The sequence below is a fragment of the Platalea leucorodia genome (assembly GCF_965183815.1).
Source record: "Platalea leucorodia genome assembly, chromosome: 3".
NCBI classification, from domain to species: domain Eukaryota; kingdom Metazoa; phylum Chordata; class Aves; order Pelecaniformes; family Threskiornithidae; genus Platalea; species Platalea leucorodia.
Window position 1 is genome coordinate 68,674,442 of NC_138825.1, and position 19,744 is coordinate 68,694,185.

The following is a 19,744-nucleotide window of genomic DNA, read 5'->3' on the forward strand; positions in this document are numbered from 1 at the left end:
TCCCTGGGATTTGCTGGGTTTTGGAAGCACTTGCTAATGTTAGCTAAAAGCATTTCCTCCCCTGCAATACTCTGCTCTCCTCCTTTTGTCACACAACCTTCCTCCACTATCTCTACAAAAAGGCTTTCATGCAATCTGGCACGTCAGCTGTTGCCTTTGTGCATTGTGTTGGGCCTGGGATAAAGCATAAGCTCTTCAGCCCTGGTGCTTTATCGTATGGCGTGAATGCTGATGGTGCTCTGGTTAAGAAAAAAGCAACCAAGCAAACTTACAATTAACAATAACTAAGCAGATTTGGGAACTGTGAGTTCCTAGAAGTAGTTGCATTTTTAAAGGTTTTCTTTGTCTTTCCCCTCTTAAAGCTGTTCACTTTGGTATTTTTGTTATGGAAAACTGCATTGTTAGGAAACAGACTGGTGTGTAGATTTTAGAATTACATGATTTATCTTCAGAAAGCCCATTAGTGGTTGAAGTAGAAACTAATCTACTTCACAAGTATAATTTACATCCCTTGTCTTAGAAGCAGCAGCAAGCTACCACACTGCAGAACATCATCTTAAGAAAGAGCAAGTACTGGTTTGCTTCTATACATCTTTTCTATATGTTTCTATTTCTAGAGGCTTTTTCCACTAGCTAGTGTGTCTCAGTGTGAATACTATGCGGAGACCGTACAATCCGCTGCAGCAGAGCTCCTCCGGGGAGATAGCTTAATCGGCCCTAGGGCGAGTTCTTCAATAAGGGAGGTGACAGACTGTAGAAAAGAAGCGAAGATGTGAAATCTTTGAAGAGAGGAATGCGACTCTACCTTCTGGGGGGGAGCAGTTCTGTTACACACTGTAAGGCATGAATAGACAGCAGTTCTATTACATGTTGTGAGCCATAAGTAGAGCATCCATCCTGACTTCCCTTGCTGTAGTGAGCAGTTAGAAATCAATTTCATGGACACTCTAAAGTACAGAACAAAAAAAACCCGTCTATGCTATAATGAAGCATCAGGGTGCTGACAGAACCTCCCCAGCACACAGCAGTGCTAAGACCACAATCCATCCCCTTGAGAAATACGTTTTGTGCACTAGTTTGCTCGGGTTTTACCCCAAACCCTGTTGTTTCGGGCATGAATTAGCAAGGCAGTGTTGGCACTGGGAATAAGTGTAATGTGCCCTCTGTCTTTGAAAGTCTGTTTTCAAACACTTTTTAGAACCGACTACAGGTATCAGTGTGGGCACTAAGCATCTTTACTTGTGGCAGCCTACGTATCTCATTTTGAGCAGGGCCGAAAGCTGCAGCTAAGGCACCGGGTGATGTAAAAATTAAGGTACTCCAGCTCTGGCTGTAATCAGCATGCTGTCAAGCTGTATCAGCCTTTGGAAGCAGAGAGGAGGAGAAAATAGAAAATTGAGTGCAGGCGAGCGCAACGCCCGTCAACGGAAGTCAATGCACGGATTGACCTCTGTGTGTTTGTTCTTCATTGACAGGTTGATGACGCCTGGGAGTGAAATTCGATTTGTCCATAAGCACATGGGTCTGGTGCCAGGCTGGGGAGGAGCTGCCCGGCTGGTGCAGATCGTCGGCAGCGGGGCTGCCCTCCGGCTGCTGAGCGGGGCTGCCAGAGTGGACCCCGAGAAAGCTTTGCACCTTGGGCTCTCAGAGGAGACGTTGTTGTCTTCAGATGAAACTGGAGCGTTAGAAGAAGCCCGAGCCTGGCTGAGTCAGTACACAGAGGGTCCAGCCAGCGTGATTCGGGCTGTGAAAAAGGTGGTGACAGCGGGAAGAGAGCTACCACTGGAAGCTGCCCTAAGGACAGAGAAGGACATTTTCGGAACTGTATGGGGTGGGCCTGCCAATTTGCAGGCATTGGTTAGAAGACCAAAACATAAATGATGGTCAATGCGTAAGAAATGTTCTTGACCTTTTTGCAAACAAAGCTTTCACTGAAACAGGCATTAAACTGAATAATTTAAGGACTTGTTCATTAAAACTGGCATTAACATTCCTGTCGTTCGTGTCAGGCAGACATATTTGGTGTGCAACCACAGAGAAATCCCCAGCAGATTCTTTACTGTCCTAATCACTCACTGAATGGAGATTAGTGAAATTAGTATGTAAAGGTAAATACTGTGCTGAGAATAGAACTATAATTCTTTTGGAATGAGGCTGAAGATTATTTTCTTTGGAGTTAATTTTGTTTTTCTAACTGGTATGGAAATGAATTGCTTGAAAGAGATGAGGTTTATTTATTTGCAGAACAGGTGCATCTAAAGCTGCAAAAGATGAGTTCCCAAACATGAGACCAGTGTCTTTAAGCAGCTTTGAAGGGATGGTAACTGGTGAGATCATAGTTTTTATTTTTTCATCTTCAGTCAGTTCTTCGTATAATTGCTGAGAAAGTATCCAAGGATACTTCAATTTTAATGGTGATTTTTACAGAAGCTTTAACTTACTGAGGAGCTTATAGCCCTCATTCACTGACACTGATTCAGGTCTTTAGATGCATTTAGGTGTCTTCTCACTGCTCAGGGAACCAACTACCTGCATACACATCTGCACATTCCCATAGCCTGGACCTGTGCTGCTGAGCACGTGCAAAGCTGCTGACCTGATTCTTTTTATAGAATCTAGCTGAGGTCTTGGAAGGCCATGATCTATCATATCCCCAGATGGGATGTCCTTGACTGACTGGTGGTCTGAGTACTTCAGCATTCTGGAAAGACTTGTGTGTGGATGTGTTTACGTCTTACTACAGAGTATTTTTACTGGTAGGGCATATATGGGCTGACGAGAAGATCTGGAACTCGGTCTCCACTTCATGTTGGTGACTGTGCAAGTAATTAGATAACTCTGTGGGGAGGGTTTTCCCTTTAGAAATTAGAAACTGAGTCCCTGCTTTGGCAGATGATTCTTAAAATGAAACATCTGTGAGAGCAACAACACACAGGCATATCCGTGACCGAGAGTTTCCCGTACTGTTGGTTAGGATGCGCTTGTCTCTAAATGCAGCAGGGGCTGAGATCTGAGCCCAGGACCCAGGTACTCCAGGGGAGCACGGTCAGGAGGAAACTTTGGGCTATGTGCCACTGACACGCATTCTCGCTCTGACCAGGCGTAACTAACACTAGATACATGGGACAAGCTCCCTTCGGAAAAGGAGGCAATTCCTTGGATGGAAATCCATGTTACGATTTCTGCAGTGTGGCAGGATTCCTGAGTTTTAGGCAGCGAGGTAACTGTACATACGTTTGAGGATCTTGGGACAGATTAATGATGGGAATTAGGCCTGGATTGCCTGTTAAGATTCTGCAGCGTTCGAGCAGATGCTGTGCTCTGCTGGGGATGTTTTACTATATGGCTTTCACAGTGGGGAGTGTGTATAGCCTGAAGCAACCAAAAGAAATGCTGAAGAAAGGGATGTTTTGAGCTGGCACCTCAGGGATGATAAGGAACTTACTCTGCCCTGTTGATGCTGCCTGTTTGCCTTCACACCTGAAGCTGCTGCTGGAGGAAGATTTCAAATCTCTCTTCCCCAGATATAAAGTTCAGTTTTTACTTCCAGGTTAGAGAAGAGACAGGAATGGGAACATGGGGAGAGAGTAGCGATCTGGTTTGTCCCTCTTTCCCCCACACCCCTTTTTATCCAGTAGCTCAGTTGTTAGTCCCTGGTGCAGCTGGATTCTTTCCCGTGCTCTGAAGGACTTCAAACCCATGACTTCCGAAGTACAGATGTTTTAGTGTAGTCAGGCAGTACTTGACTGTTTAGTAATGAAGCTGTTCTGCTTTTCATGAAGTTCCTCAAGGCTCGTGAGGGATTCCAGACTGCCAACATCACCGAGCCTTCAGAGCACTTTTTGAAGCAACAGCACATCACATTGTCGTGAGTCAAAAAATTGTGCTTTAAAGGGCAGCTGGTTATGTCTTTGCTAGTAGCAAGAATAAATTTGCCATTGCTAATACTGTGATTATGTTTTTAAAACGGGTGTGAAAACTGCTTAGAACCTGAGCAAGACCCTTGAATAATTTTTTTTCATTTTTCAGGTGCCCGGCTGTAAGGCTCGTTAGTGTGTCCTGTGCACTGGGCGATAGGAATTTCAAAGGGAGGAAATCGTAGCAGAAAAGCAGAATCTGTTTTACTTGCACGTTTTGAACTAGACCTGTGCTGCCAGTAAGTGAAACTCAGTATGTGCACCTATTGGGGACCTCTTTCCATTTTGATTTGTAGACAATGATGAGCTTACTTCTCATTTCAGCAAATGCATTTCCCCAGCCATCCTCTCTGATTTCTATCAAAGGCCAACGTTGGCTTCCAAGAACAGGACAAATAATTAACTAGTACTGAGTAAGACACTTTCAGAAAAGGTTACAGAAACTCATTTTGTCCTCTGGTCTGTTGGAATCACAAATATACCAAACATAGCTGCAGGAGGTTCTGGAGATAATTACAGGTGTTTGTTTTGATCCAAGGATTTTGCAAGCAGCCTAATACCATATTCTCTGGTTTCTGTTCCGTTTTAAAAGCAAGTACAGCCCTTCAGTATGAAAACCAGCCTAAATAAATTACCATGAATGCTAGCACGAGAGCTCCAGACTGAGTGAGACGAGATGGAATCCCATTTTACCGATTTCAAACCTAAATGCTTTATTTCATAGAATACTTGCTTATCATCTTAAAGTGACACATACCTGTAACTAGCAGCTGATAAGCATTTATATTTTCTTCACAATTTAAAAGGCTACAAGCTTCATCTGTTTTTGTTTTTAGGCCATTTCTGAAGGGGAACAAACAAGCACTAAATGCACAAAATAAATTAGAAACCTCAAAAGTGATACTCCCAGTCTCCTAATTAAATGGCATGCTAGCTTTTTTATTTCCTAGGGGCTGGTTTGCCAGCTCCCTCCTCAGCAAACCGGGTTTCCTATTACACTGTGAAATGCCTGTCTTGTTCCCTTGCCTCTGTGTACTGGGACAGCCCGAGTGCTTAATGGGGCTGTGGATTTTGTGCCAAGCGTTTAAGGTTGGATACTGGAGATCGCTTTTAGCAATACAGATATTTTATCATATTTGCTGCTGACAGAAATATACTTACCTAATGGGCAATCTAGGTAAGCTAGGTGTTCTCGCTGAATGCTTGGTTCACTGTGTGATTTTTTCTACCGTGACACAGGATTCCTGTATCTGTGGTTATCTGTTCTGGAAATGAAGAGATGCGGTAGATTTTCTAGTATTTGAACTTCCTTTTTCCTTTCCATTCTGCTCCACTGCGCATTTCTCTAGCTATGCTGTACAAGTTGAAAACCACTTAATGATGTATGGAGTCACAGAAAACCACATAATGCAGTGTGGCCGTGGCTTAGCTAAACTTGACAGAGAACACATCTCCTAGTGAAGGTAAACATTTAAATATAAGGTGGGAATTACTGGTTACTACTTTTTCCTAGCTTGATCTGGGGAGTGCATTTGCCACTCTGATGACTGACAAATAAGCTCTCACCAGCCTCACTTTTAACTAATTTTAGTACTTCACAGCTGCAGTCAGCCAGCAGGAGCCAAAAGCAGTATCATGGGTGTCGGGCTGAACAGAGGTCTGCCTCTCTACTTTGGTCAAGAACCCCCAAGGATAATCACTGATACAATTATCTGTAGACTGTTCGGGCTGAAAATCCTGAAATTAAGTACATAGCGAGTCAAGTTCTTGTATTTTGCTTCTTGCTTTCTTCAACAGTACATACCCTCACAGGAAGTACACATAGCAGAAGTGTTCTTACTAAAGGTTTTTGCAGCACAAACTCAGACTTTGATTACAGCCGCTGTGTGCTAACTCAAAACAGAGAAATAAGATAGCTGGCAACTAACAAGTAGAAGAAAAAAACATTCCATCCTCTTTCCTTCTAAAGTCCATGTTACTGGCTTATTTCCTTAGAGAACTGGAAGGTGATCGTAAAAATCTGTGATCGATCATCCATTCCAGGTGAGAAAGAAGGAAATCTTCCTTACTCCATCCTGGTCCCCTCTGCACTTCCCTTTGTTCACTGACCCACTGATCTCACCTGTGGGCAGAGGAAACAAACTGGAGGGCTGGCACAGCTTTGCCAAAGATTAGACCCGTCAGCCATCGTTACAGTAAGGAGTACACTTTAGAAGTTCAAATCTACCATTTTTAAAAATCAGCCCTTTTAATTCCCCTCAAATGGTCGTTTGCCTACAGCAACTTTTGTCTGAAGATGTGTAGTACCTATGTATCAGCTACTGTCCCTTCTATTCAGGGATCAGTGTACTAAGAATCTGAGTTTAATTAGCTTTATTTTAAAGATTGACTCCAGAATAGACTAATGCTGTTTCTGAATTTGAAAAAAATGTCAAACAGCTGCCAGAGACAATCTGTGCTTTTCAAGATCTGCCTTCTAACCTTCTCTTATACGCAGAAGTCAGTGTAGCAGTCAGTTTGTAGGAGATATACATTTCTAATACAAGCACAAAACTACCTTTTCTGGGCTGCCACTAGTTTTGCTGTGAAGAACAGATAGATAAACAGCAATATAGTCCCCAACATCTGTGTTCTTTGTTACAGGCTCAAGTTTGCTCTTTTAACATTTCTGCTGTTGAAGTAAGGCTGCGTGTGGTATTTCTGCCCGCCTTAACAGCGAAGCGAGTTGATCAGCTCTTCAGATGAGAAGTGAGTGCTAAGCCCATGTCAGCTTTAAGCCTGCAACTCATGGTTTTTCAGTAGAAAGACGTACTCCTACAGTGTTGTGTTTGAGAGACAGCCAGTTGGGGATGCAAGAACTTCAAGATACCACTCGGAGCCAGTCCTCCCTTTTGGCAAACACAGGAAGCTGTTTTATGATCATTTTCTTTAAAGTTCCTCCAGTGAAGTTCAATTAAACTGGAGACATATCTAAGATTGTTACTGATAAAATGTAGTTTTATTAAATTATAAATTCCGTAACAAAAACGAGACAGATCAAAAAGACCTCAAAAACAAAACTACAAGGACTAGATGGCAAAGCCAGTGAAAATGCCATGAAGAGTGTATAGGTAAGAATTTGCAACAGAAGTTAACAGCATTTTTACATTTCCATTGAAGGAAGGTAAATGATTGCTCTTGTCTAGTAAAAACACATTTTAACTCCAAACTCACATCTATTTTCTCACATTAAATTAAGCATCCTGCTCACACCCAGCATCTTGCCTGCTCCCACATTGCTTTAGTGTTCTTTTCATACATCAATCCATGCAGAAAGTAGTAAGACACTTAATGCAACAGTCAGATAATGAAGACAATTCAAGTTGTACAATAGATATACATTGGCCAAAAAGGGATCGAGTATCTCCAAGGGGAAAATGCTACAAAATAAACACAAGACATTTTCAAGAAAACCGGGTATTGCTAAGCAGCTTTCAAACCATTAACAGGACAACCCAGTTTCCTACAGTTAGAGTCTTCCAGCTGAGACGTGTTAAGAGACTTAAGTTAAACAGGCCAAATCTGGTTCTCCCCTTCACCCCACCCTCCCACCAAACACACTGCTAGGTTTGAGTGCAATGCCAATGTGGACAAAAAATTTACAGATGCAGGACTGAGTTTTTAATCGCATGGCTCTAGATTTAAACCTCAGTGACTGTGCACTGTCCATCTGGCCTTCTAGACCTTACGCTTGTGTTCGCCACCCCGCTCCCTGCCACCGGTCTATCCGCTCCTGACTGGCTTGCATTTGCATTCAAGTGTCTCTGCTGGACAGAGGATGAGCGTTGCTGGAGGTGGGCAGGCACGTCCTCGCTATCGCTGCTAGCATCCGATTCGGTCTCCTCAACAGAGGTGTCAGGGGCTGGCACCCTACCAGAAGACGATGATTCGTGGTCTTCTTCTCCCTCTCCCCTGTGACTCCTTTCAGCCATACTGTCTCCATTTATTTGCAAGTGGGCAAAAGAGTTCTCTAGAGAATTGCTTGCGTCAGGTGATGGCGTTGAAGGACTCATCAGCTGACCATCTAGCAACGGCAGGGGCCTAGCAGAAATGGATGCTAGAGGCTGCACAGCTGCAGCCCCCGGAGTCGGTGTGCTGTCTGCACCATCAGCGGAGCTCTCTCTTGCCAGGTTGACAGTGTTAGTGTCACAGTCCAACCTCAGCCCAGCCACTCCCTTCTTTGGTATATCTATTATGTCCCGTTTTATTTTTCTGCGGCGTCCGTGCTCATTTCTCCTATACTGAACCATATTTTCAAGATCTGCTACATATAAAAACCCAGCAATTAGCATTTCAGTGCTCTTTTTACCCTTGGAAAAGGCATCTTCCAGCTCTCTGCTGGTACGTTCATCATACTGCCACCAACCATTTCTACCTTCATAGTACCAAGCATATTCTCCATTGCCTCTGCTTGCCGCTTTGAGTTCTTCGGGTGACAGTAAGGTTGGCTTGTCAAGAAAATCCTCCGGAATCTCCTGCCGGCAGAGCGCACATCGTTTCCCAAGCCAAGAAGCTCCCTTCACACACAGATAGCAGAAAACGTGTTTACAAGGCAGACTTACTGGATGGACACATGTTTGCAGACAGATAGCACATTCAGGGACTGTCAGGGAAGGTGCTGCGTTAGCACACGACTCATTTGTCTTCCTATTTGTGGGAAGCATGTTGATCGAATGATCTATTTCACCACAGCCAGCCATCCTGCAGAGGATCAAAGACAGATTTAAATCAGTTTATTGTGTCAACCTAAATTGGCACCTGACATCACCTTTGACCTCAACATCCACAAAATGAGATGCTTACCTTAAATTAAAGTAAGTAAGTTATGATTTATGAAGCTCAACTCAAAGAAACTGACAGGTTAACATTCTGTTTCCTGAGCTGACACACTAAATCGAGTACTCAGAGAATTTCTTTTGCTGATCACCAATCTTTATCTGTTTCATTTTCAGCACGTTATCATGCCAAGTTAGAAAACAAATTTTAGAATTTCCTCTGTTCTTTCTCTGAAGTAGTGTTCATTAATGAACCTCCAGTCAGCCAGTTACTTTGGAGCCTCCTCAGGAAATTTAAAGCAGCTATGATTCTTTTCTTTCTTTCTAGCTGCAAACATTGAACTTAAAACAATCTCTCTTCGCAGTACTGGTGATCATCCATTTGATTAAGGGACTGCCTGAACGGTACCTCAGACTAGGTTTTCACAGTAGAAAATATGCCTGGCAGCAGCACCTGGCTGAAGTATTCCCCCACTGTTTCTTAGTCCCCAGGCACCACAGTATGCCATCCCTCAGACCGGGCTCAGAACGCCGACAGGGCTGCAGAAAGAACCAGATTTGAAAACTGAGGTGGCTTCTTCAAAAGACAACCTGGATTCCTTTTTCCTACACATCAAGTGAAGTCCCTGATATAGCTAAGTGCATCTCAAAAGGAATCGCTGCAGCCCAGCAGAAGGAGCAGTACATCACAGAAGACACACAACCGTGATTTGATTGGTTTGTGAAGTCATTGCCTCTACCTCCTCTGGCCATGTCTTATTTCTGTCATTAAAGATGATTTTGTAAGCAACTGTAAGAGAGCAGGGAATGCAAAACTGTGTCACTTTGGCATTGTGTAGGATTTCAGCAGCTGAAAAATTCTAGCCTAAATATGCAAATGCCTTCTCAACTACATTTTTGCCATGGCAATCTTTCACAATCTGTTTCATGGTAATTTTCCTTTTATGTTCTTATTTATTAGCAATCAAAACCAAACACCAGATATTAAATGAGGGAGAAGAATGGGCTTTGGGGGATGGGGCCTAAAAAAGGTACCTTTTTTCATTTAAATTCCCAAGGAACTTTGAGGCTGATATTCAGCAAAACAGCCTTTCAGTGAAACTAGTCTTTGTTGTACAAGCAGCTAGGAATAGTTCATGCAAAACTATCACAGGCATGTGGGCCAAAAGGGACCTTTCGAGGTCATGTAATCCAGTCTCCTGCTCCCCATGGCACTACCGCCAATACTAGATCAGATCAGCTGTGGCTCTGTCTAGCTGAGTTTTTCTGAAATCTGCAAGGACGGAGATACCACAGCCTCCCTGGATGGCCTTTTCTAGTGTTACACACGTTTCTAGCAGAATGTGCTTTAAACATCTTCTGAATACATGCTGGGATTAAAAAAAAAAAAAAAAAAAAAAAAAGATTTTTTTTTCAGTATCTGTATTAATCTTTGCAATAATGTATTGAGCGCTATTTACTTAAAAATTTATTTCTGTATGCTGTCTGTTCCCTTCTATCACTATGATTTCCTCTCGAAAGACCAAGGCCTCTTTAATCCATTTTTTATCAAATCATTCTTTTAAAAGCTCTACAGCTCAAATATTTTTTCCTGAAGTAGCGCATAATTGTATCCACCTATGTTTCGGTTTCATATCTGAATTTCCTTCTCTGAGATTAAAGACAAATCTGCATAGTAGTTCTTAAATCGGCATGCCAGATACAGACACAGCGTTACCTACGTGGTAACTGTCTTTTTACTGTACAGTACACCGCTAATCTGTGAGATCCATGCTAACAATGTTGTGAACAAGTTGCTTTCTGGGAGCCTCATGCTATTGAGGTTATATTTTGCAACAGCATATTACAGCAAAACTAGGGTTTTATAACGAGAAACTTGTTAGAAAAAGAGGGGAAGAAAAGCTATTGAGATTTCAGAATACCCACGAATACAACCCAACCAGTTTATCACAACAGAAGAGCTGAAAGAGAAATCCATGTATTGCTTAATTTGCACTAACCACGGCTGAGGTAAAGGATCTGAATTTTGAAGTGCTTCCATAATGAGATACTACTGTGCAAAAAGGCACAGCAGCAGAGATTTTCACTTCCATGCTACAGTTTTTCAAAAGGCTGCTTCTCCCTGAATACACTTTATAATGTTATCCTTTTCAGAGCCAAAGAAAAGATTAAAAGAACCTGTAGATAAGTAACTTCCATACAAGTCACGTATCATAATTAAGATTTTGGAAGGGATTAAAATGCAATGCTGGGATTAAAAATGCAATGCATTTTGACAAATCAAATTCTGATACCATGAGCTATCTTATTAGTAAACTAAAAGCAGAGTGAAAGTTCTCACCTGTTCACTGAAAGCACAAAAATGCTAAGATTTGAACTGTGCTCGATAGGTCACCCATTAATTTGAGGGTTCTTTGATCAAGACAATAATGCAGGATATGAAAAGAAAGGAGTAAATGCCTTATCTTGAAATTCCCATGTGATTTTTAATGACTCAGAGGAAAATGTTACGTGTAAAATGAATACAGCTGGAGGAGTAAAGCCTTATCTCTAAGCAAGTGCTACCCAGCAACATAAAACTCTTAAAAGATAAGCACAACTGCAGTTGCATGTGCTCAGAATGCAGGACAATTATGCACTTGAAGATTCGTATCAACTATACTAATGCTGTCTCACTTTTTGTTTTTAAAGGAAGATCCTAATTAATCCTTTTTTGTTTACCTTTTTAAGTATGAAATCTAGGTCGTAAAGTTTGTTTATAAGCTGGTATGAGGATGTACATGTAGATTTTTATTGAAGAGGTAATCCTTCAGAAGGGAGGAAAACCATCTAGGACTGCTATTCTGCTAGGTTATGGCCGTGGAAGCACTTTCATTGCAACTTCATGGTATTAAGAACTAAACAAAACTTGCCACAGGATAATTTTCCTGAAATTAAAAGTAATATTTTATAACAAGGTTTAATCAAAACACGCTTAATATTAGAACTGTTATCAAACTGTAAAGTTCTGGTTTTTGAAGGGTTGGGTTCCCTTAAGTCACTTCTGGCCACAGGGAAAATTACATTATTGAATAGTGAGGCTAAAAATTAATCAAACTCAAGGACAAGTTCTAAAAATAATTTTATTCAAAGTATGTAGATCCTCAATTCAGGTATAAATAAGGGAACAATAAGCATCTGAACACTGCATTTTAACATAAATGCAGCCTAAAGCCAACCGAGAAGGAGCTAGTCCACAATCTTGCCAGATCCCACCTCTCTATTATCCTTTTGTGTTGTTTTTTTTGTTTTGGGGTTTTTTTTGGGTTTTTTGTTTTGTTTTGTTTTTTTAGTTTTTGAAACATATATTCAATTTGTAAGCTTAGGGTGCACAGTCCACAGTGCCTTCATCAACACACAAAGTATGGAAGAGGTGATGTATAAAACCTATATGAAAAGTCCCCAGGCGTTCTAGGACTCTGTTGGAAGAAAAAGTAAATTCCCACAAAACCACCTCAAAACCGAGTAATTTTTCAAACTCCAGGTCAAAGTCTAACTGCAACTAAGCAGTCTGTCAAGGAGCTGACACGTATAAATCCATTAACAAAACAACAGCTTACTTTTTCTGAATAATTTCTACTGAAGCATGCCACAAGACTAAAATGTCCTCTCTTCAGATGTCTCCAGCTAGGATGGCAGGTCCTCTTTCCCAAGGCTGGCTCATTCCTTACTTGTCCTGCCCAGTGGTACACTACAGTGTTTCAGCTTCTCTGCAAACTAATGGAAAGCAAATAACATCACCATTACAATGTTGTACAGAGGTACGAGCAAGTAAAATACAATGCCATTGTCCTGTTACAGAAAAGAAATTACTATGCTTTCATTCTTCCATTTACGTGATGCAGGCTATTTTCAATAATAATATCATCAGACTTCTGTGTTATTTTTTTGCAATAATCAATTTTGGCCCACAGTTTTGATGTCAATTATTTTGATGTCTGACTTAAACAAATTATCTTTTTCTCAAGTATTATAAAAGGCAATTATCTTTAACTATAAATTAATGGCTCATTTCCATAAAGTGACCACATACACAAAAGGAGAAACAAGACCAAAGTTAGGAGCATGTTATGTTTATGCAAATTTAACCTCTAATAATTGACTCCTTATATTCAGAAGATTTAAAAAGTCACAATGCCTTCCTAAAACTGTTTATAAGACTATCCATAGCATATCGTTCCAAAGGACTACCTCGGCTTGTATCTTGTCTCTTAACAGGGGCTAGTATCAGATGCTTGAGAAGAAAACAGTGCATGCAAACAGCTGATTTCCCCTAGGTCCTCTCCATATTTCAAGCAGCCTGTAGCTCAGAGCCTTGCATCCTTGTCCTCTTTTTTTCAGAGATGACATGCATTCATTTCATGAACTTCAAAACCATTCAGCACTTTTTTTTCTTTATAAATCTCCAGATGTATGTCCTCATACTAGCTTATAAACAAACTCTGTGACCTAGATTTGATACTTAACAAGGTAAACAAAAAAAGGATTAATTAGGATCTTCCTTTATTTCTTTATAAAGTGCTGAAGGGCTCCAAGGTTCATTCATGGAATGAATGCATGCAATCTCTGAAAAAGAGGACAAGGATGCAACCTAGCCTCCACATCTCTGAGGTAATATACCCCTCTCCAGGCTAGCAGGTAACGTCAGTCACAATGCATACGTCACCAACCAGAATCTGAGCTAAGTCATTTCACAAATACATAATCATCACTGGAAACCAGTAAGTGTCTAACAAACACCTAAATAACTCTACAGTAGGAAAGTAGGAATGTGCAAACTCAGAGCGGGCAGGGGGACCATTAAGATTTCACTGTCGCATTCTCACACCCTAAACAGGAAGGTCTTAACCTAAAAGAGCCACCCTTAGTTACAGAAAGTATTTGGGAATCCTCTGTAAAAAGACTGATGAGCCATAGAGTTCTATCTTCCTTCTGGGCAGTGACTTTCAAGATGATTCTTAACCATTTTTGCAATTTCCAGTTGCTGCAAAACATTACATATAGGAATGATATAAAGCAGATCCAAGAATCTCACGTCTTATGTTTCAGTTTGCTCAAGGAAAAGAATCATTTCAGTATAAATACAGTGCAGATCAGACACGTACAGAGTCGAGCAAAGTCAAGGAGTGATAAGTCCCTGAAAGAACACAGAGCATTTAGTATTCTGTGCTATGGTCCTTCATCAAATGATCGAACATTTATCATTAATAACATCAGAGTGAAATGTTCAGATTACTTCAGTATAAGACACATTACTCAACTATGTTATTTTCTTTATAGCTGAGCTCCATGTAACATTCCGTGCAGCTATTTTTAGAAAGAGCTCCTAAGGAAAAATGCAAAAATTATCAAGCCTATCCACACCTTTTTTCCCCTCATCGTTCTAGCAGCTTCCCCTTTCTTCACACATCAATCTGAAACCAAGAGCTGCAATCGCATTAAAATTTTGGCTCTACTAATCCACTCAGACAAGATACTCTGTTTGCTGTGATCAAAGAGACAGATGCAACAAGCTTGATGCTGTGGGTGTGGTGTTCAGTCCTTTATCTTAGGCGCTGGCTTTCTGTTACTTTTGCTGGTATTACTTGAAGCCTTTTATCTACTACCTCTTGCAATCCACTACCTCTCGCAATCCACTATTAAGAGGTAGCACATCATAAAACCAAATGTTATGTGGAGATGGGAAAAAAAGGCTGGGTCAGTTCTGGCAGATTTCTTAGGAAATAAAAATGCACACACATTGAAGGTATGTAATTATACCTAGAAGAATCCACTTAGGGCATAATTATAGGATTATGGTAAGGCAACTTTCTATTTGCTGCATGGCTCTTAAAAAGAACTAGTTCACAGACTTCAGGTAACCTCTACATTTCATGACATTGTTATTCGTTTAATAAGCCTGTCTTGAAAATTTTAGTGAACGGGATAAAAGACACTTGTGGTTACACACACACACACACTGCCTTTCCTGGACGATGACTCCTCCTTTAAAGTCAAGTGGGTAAGAGTTGTGTTCTATACTTAGCAATTAATTTCCTATGCTAGAAAAGCATGTAGTATGAGGAGTTACGCTATCTGCAGCAACCTGCAAGTATCCCTTCCTTCTGCACGCTCACTACATCCATCCACCCTACCGCACACTGATTTTGAAACTTTCCTTCAAGATGCAACAGATGAAGGACAATCCCACTGATCAGGAGCAAGAATTTAAATTGGGCAACATGCCCTCCCAAACTGAGGCTCAGCCAGCATTTAACTGCTCTCTTTGTCCCCTTGAAAGTCTCTCAGGATGCTTGCTGGGAGAAGTCACATCTGCCTCTTCCACGTGACTAAGGTGTTGAAGTGGTGGACTTCCTACCAGACCAATCTCCCAAAAATTATTTCAGGTTCTCCTTAAGAAAAATTTCAAGCTTTTACTAGACCAAGATGGAATAAAATAATTTCTTGTTAGTTCAGTCAACTGTGCCCATTGGATTCCCAGTCAACTATAAGACCCAACACAGTTTTTTCCACTTTTCTATTTCTTTGGAAAAACAGCAACAATAAAAAAATCCCAGAAACTTACATATTTAAGAAGCCAGCTCCTAAATGTTGATGAAGCGTTACCTACAGTCTTAAGAAGTATTTTCTGTAAGTAAAAGCTTAGCTTTTTAGAAACAAATGAGCATAAACCATTGGTAAATTCAACTAACACCGGCTTCTGACCAAACCAGCCAAAGACTATTGAGTCCTACTTCAAATGACAGATGATCTCACAAATTCTGCAACTCTGTACAGATTAAAGTAGCCACCACAAATTCATCATTCCCCCTCCCCCCATTGAAAACTCAACAGCTACAGCATTACTTCAAAAGAGTAAATGCTCTTCTGTAATTAAATACTTGGATTTTTCCATCAAGCTCCCTAACTCGTAACTCAATTATTGGGGGGGCAGGAGGGGAAAAAGAACCTCAAATTTCCACCCTTCCCTGCAAGTCAACACAAGACAAATGCTGTGGGAAGAAGGAAGAAAGGTGCTGGTTTTTTACACAGGAAAAATCACTCTCCTATCTGAAGGTCTGCTACTGTCAATATAGTTTCAGCTCAAGGTACTAAGCCTATCAGGTATTTTTTTAAACTGTCCCTGGGCTCTGGATAGCACAACAGATAAATACCCTCGCTGTTTCCTGTTCTTATCTACTTTTCTGTATCTGTTCCTTACACTTAGAATATCTTCAGGAACTGCTGATTGTGATGAGGCTTCAAGTTGCCTGTCATTCCTTACCCTTTGCTATCACACATTAATAAAAAAACAACCCGTATATGTACATGTAGAACTGAATCACAGAAGAATAGCCAAGTGCAGAACAGTCAACCATTTCAGTATTGAACTGCTACGTATTTATTCAAAATGAGGTTCTTCTCCTATGCTACTGTTGGGCCATTGAATTTGAATACTGCGCATATATCCAATTTATTTAACAGAGCAAAATGTTAGTTTCTCACTCAAATAAAATAATATTGTGTGGAAAACAAAGCAGAAATGGGTTCATCTGAAGTTATCAATGCTTCAGAAACTAAGTACAGGAACATCTCTTCATATATATAGACTCGATTAACATGCACAGAAGAAAAAAAAAAATCAATTTCAACAAAAAGACTTTTCCCCCACCAATTCCAGGAGTCCACGGTTCAATAGCCTTTAAAAATACTGCAGTTCCAGCTCTCTAAATAAAGAACAATTCAATTACATCTAAATTGATGCAGTATATTTTGAAGGAAACAAGAAGAACAGAACTTTTCTTTCACTCAGTACAGATTCTGCATTATAGCAATTTAAACAATTGGTACTTTGATTCACTTGGAAAGAAACCACAGTATTAACCACACAAGGCTATAAAGCAAGTTCTCGCAAACATTCAATATTTAAGATTTACTCAAAATGACCAAATCAATATTCAGATTTCACTTTGTTGTCAATATTATTACAAACTGTAATTTTTAGTAGTGCATTTTTAGAGATGCTTTAAGAACTATTTTTAAGTAGCCCACTGTCTGGAGGCAGCAGCAAGTAGCAGGACTGTATTTTTAGCATTACAAATCTGACAAAACCAAAAGGTTTTAAAGCTCTGCTCCCTACTCCTCCTTGTAATGATTCAATATACACTCGCATACTACACCACCAGTAACAAAACCCACAGTATTTCTAGTTTGGATCACAGAAAAGTTACACTAAGATTTAAAACCCCACACTTTTATTTGGTTTTAACTATTCCACCGTTCTGATTATCTTGCTTGTATGAAGAAACTCGTATTTACTCAATATTTTGCAATAATTTTTCAGCGGTGGCAATATGTGCTGCACCAAAAGCCGGACCTATTTTCACGTCCCATTTTAGCACGCTGAAGGGATGCAAGCCCAACACTTGAGCCGAGACCATCACGCACAAAGAAACAAAAGCACTTCCATTAAAAACACCAGTTACTTCTTTTTACGCGCTCCGCGCTGTGCTCCTACGACCGCCTGCACGGCTCCCACCCTCGGCTCCCGTAGCTCACCGCGGTCATGAAAGCAAGGCAGCTACAGCGATGACATTTTGAAAGGCGAGTGAACACATAATTATTTAAAGCGCTGCACGTCGGTGTAAGAGCCAAAGCGCCGCGCTCCTGCGGCCGGGGGATTCTGCCACGCGTGACGACGCCACAGCTGACGCTCCTGACCTATTTCACTACCGAACAAAACGAAACCTGGCGACCAGGGCCCCGACCCGGCGCACGGGGCGCAGGCAGGCAGGGGGATGCCGCCTCCCTCAGAGCCCAGCCCCGGCGCGGAAGCGCCGGCAGGAGGAGGGCCCCGGCCCGGCAGAGCGGAGCCGGCGGGGGCCCACGGGACGGACCGGCGGGCCGAGCGGGCCCGGTGCCGGCCGCCCCGGCGCGGCGGGGCAGGGCCGGGCCTCCCCGGCGGGGCAGCGGGGGCGGCCGGCAGCGCCCTGCGCCGCCGCGGCCCCGACACCCGTCACGTGACGCCGCGGGCGGGGCGGGTGATTCCCCCCCCCACCCCCGCCAAAACAATACGGGGCACGGCCCCCCGCCGGGGCGGCCGCCCCTCAGCGCCGCCGGCCCCCGCCGCGCCGCTCGCCGGCCTTTTGTTCGGGGCCGGTGCCCACCCGCGCGGCGAGGCCTCGGCACCCGCCCCAGCCCGCCCGCTCCCCGCCGCGGGGAGCGCCGCCGGCGGCGGCGGCAGAGGGGGGGGAGAGGGAGGGGGGGGCAGCGCCGGCCGCGGGCGGCCGCGGAAGAGGGGCGCCGGTGGAGCGACCGTTGGTGGCGGCCTCCTCCTCCCCCGCGCCCGCGGCGGCGCCGGGGCCCGCCGGGCCAGGCACTCACCCGCCGGCCGGCCGGCTCGCGCCGCTCAGCCCGCCGCCGTCACCTGCCGCCTCCTCCGGCCCCGCCGCCGGGACAGCGGGACGCGCCGACGTCACGCGCGGGACGGGGGGGGGGGCCCGAACGCGCCACTGTGACGCCGCGGAGGGGGAGGGACAGCGGGAGGGGGTGGGGTGAGCTCACCGCGGGGAGGAGGGCCGCGCGCGCGCGCGTGACGCCACTGCGTGACGCCGCCTCGCCCCATCCCCGCGGCGGCGCCGTGGCGGCGGGGCCTGCGCCGCCCGCGGTCCGGCGGCTCCCGGGGCAGCGGGGGGCGGGCGCTGTCCGGGCCGCCGTGGCCCCTTCGGGCCGCTTGTGGTGAGGCCAGCGGGGTGCGCGGGGGCGGCCGGCCCGGCCCGGCCCTCCCCTCCCGGCCTTCCCTTCCCTTCCCTGCCCGGGTTGAAGCCCCCTCCCTCAGAGAGCAAAGGTCTGGAAGCGGCGGGAGCCTCCGCGTATTGATGTCCATGAGCTTTGCCTCGAAAGTAGGCAGGCGGCTTCTTGGGCTTCGCCATTAAAGTGTCGCGGCATCGGTGACCCCGGCCGGTGGCAGCACGGGAAAAGCAAACTGGCGCAGCTCCTGCTCCATTAACCCGAAGGCGGATGGCGATCGCGCCCGTCCCCGCGGGTGAGGCCAGGGAGCCGATGGCGCAGGAGGCGCGGCGGGTTGCCGGCCTCGCCAGGGGCGCGTCCCGCGGCTCCCTGGCCTGGAAATCGCAACGGCTGTGCAGTCTGGCGGAGCGGCGGCTCCAGCTTCAGCAGGCCAGGGGCTTGTGCCGCTGCGCGCCGTCCGGCCGTGCGTGGGTGGCTGCAGGGGACTGCACGGTCCCGAAGCTCGAGCTGCTCCCTGTGAGACGGGCTGCAGGCAGGGGACTCGTTGGACTCGTCGTCGTCTGGTGGTGTCAGAAACAATGGAAGGGTCTGCCATATTCTTGAATAAACCAGGGTGTGAAACAGCAATCCCCACATCATTGAAGCCGGAATGATACTCATTTAGATGGGGGAACAGGGGCTGCGTGTCCAGGTACTCGTTGAACATAAATGGAAAACTCGATGTTTCAACGTGACTAAAGGTGTCTAGCCAAGGGATAGATAGCCCTAGAGGTACTGTTGGCCGCTCTTTTTGGTACTTGAGCACCCAGAAATCACAAGCATCAGAGAACATAAGAGATCAAAAATCTAAAAATGCTAAATTCTAGGTGTAATCACAAATACTAAAACAAATGCATTTGGTTAAACCACCAAGTTTTTCTAAAAGTCTAGAAGAGCCTACCCACAATTAGCACTGGTTTTAACAAACGTGACATGATTGCATCCAAGGACAAAACGTTTTCGTGGCAACCCACACTGCTATTTAAAGAGGTCTGTGTGAAAATGAGTCAAAGAACAGAGATGAGAGAAAAGGAAAGGTGCCTTACTGGCAGTCTGTGTTCAGCAACAATAGGCTTAATCCTTCACTGAACCAGACCTTGATCCTGTGGAAGCTATTGAGGGCAAATTCCTGTGGGTTTTGGTTAGAATCTGATCTAAAAAAGGTAAAGCAGGCCTGGGCTCTAAAGGGATCTGAAGAGTTCAAGC

At 44.0% G+C, this 19,744-nt stretch overlaps 2 protein-coding genes across 21 annotated transcripts in view; one reads left to right on the forward strand and one right to left on the reverse strand.

Annotated features, from left to right (window-relative positions):
• Positions 1 to 5,347, forward strand: part of ECHDC1 (ethylmalonyl-CoA decarboxylase 1) — a 44,162-nt gene extending 38,815 nt beyond the window's left edge. For all 12 annotated transcript variants that reach the window (XM_082307394.1, XM_082307400.1, XM_082307391.1 and 9 more), the window contains 2 exons: positions 1,476 to 4,156; positions 5,267 to 5,347. In XM_082307394.1, the coding sequence (XP_082163520.1) occupies positions 1,476 to 1,881 (406 nt within the window). In that variant the 3' untranslated portion in view covers positions 1,882 to 4,156; positions 5,267 to 5,347. The remainder of the gene's footprint in view (positions 1 to 1,475; positions 4,157 to 5,266) is intronic.
• A 1,541-nt stretch (positions 5,348 to 6,888) lies between these two features.
• Positions 6,889 to 18,246, reverse strand: RNF146 (ring finger protein 146). Of its 9 annotated transcripts, XM_082307385.1 has the most exons (5): positions 18,134 to 18,246; positions 12,331 to 12,487; positions 8,760 to 9,521; positions 8,519 to 8,657; positions 6,889 to 8,431 (listed from the first exon to the last, which is right to left on the reverse strand). In XM_082307385.1, the coding sequence occupies exons 4-5, from the start codon at positions 8,654 to 8,656 to the stop codon at positions 7,598 to 7,600; spliced, it is 972 nt and encodes a 323-aa protein (XP_082163511.1). In that variant the 5' UTR covers position 8,657; positions 8,760 to 9,521; positions 12,331 to 12,487; positions 18,134 to 18,246; the 3' UTR covers positions 6,889 to 7,597. The 9 variants fall into 9 exon arrangements, with proteins under 9 accessions (XP_082163511.1, XP_082163505.1, XP_082163509.1 ...); XM_082307379.1 differs by having other exon boundaries at positions 6,889 to 8,657; positions 8,760 to 9,271; XM_082307383.1 differs by having other exon boundaries at positions 6,889 to 8,657; positions 9,186 to 9,521.
• Between the last annotated feature and the right edge of the window lie 1,498 nt (positions 18,247 to 19,744).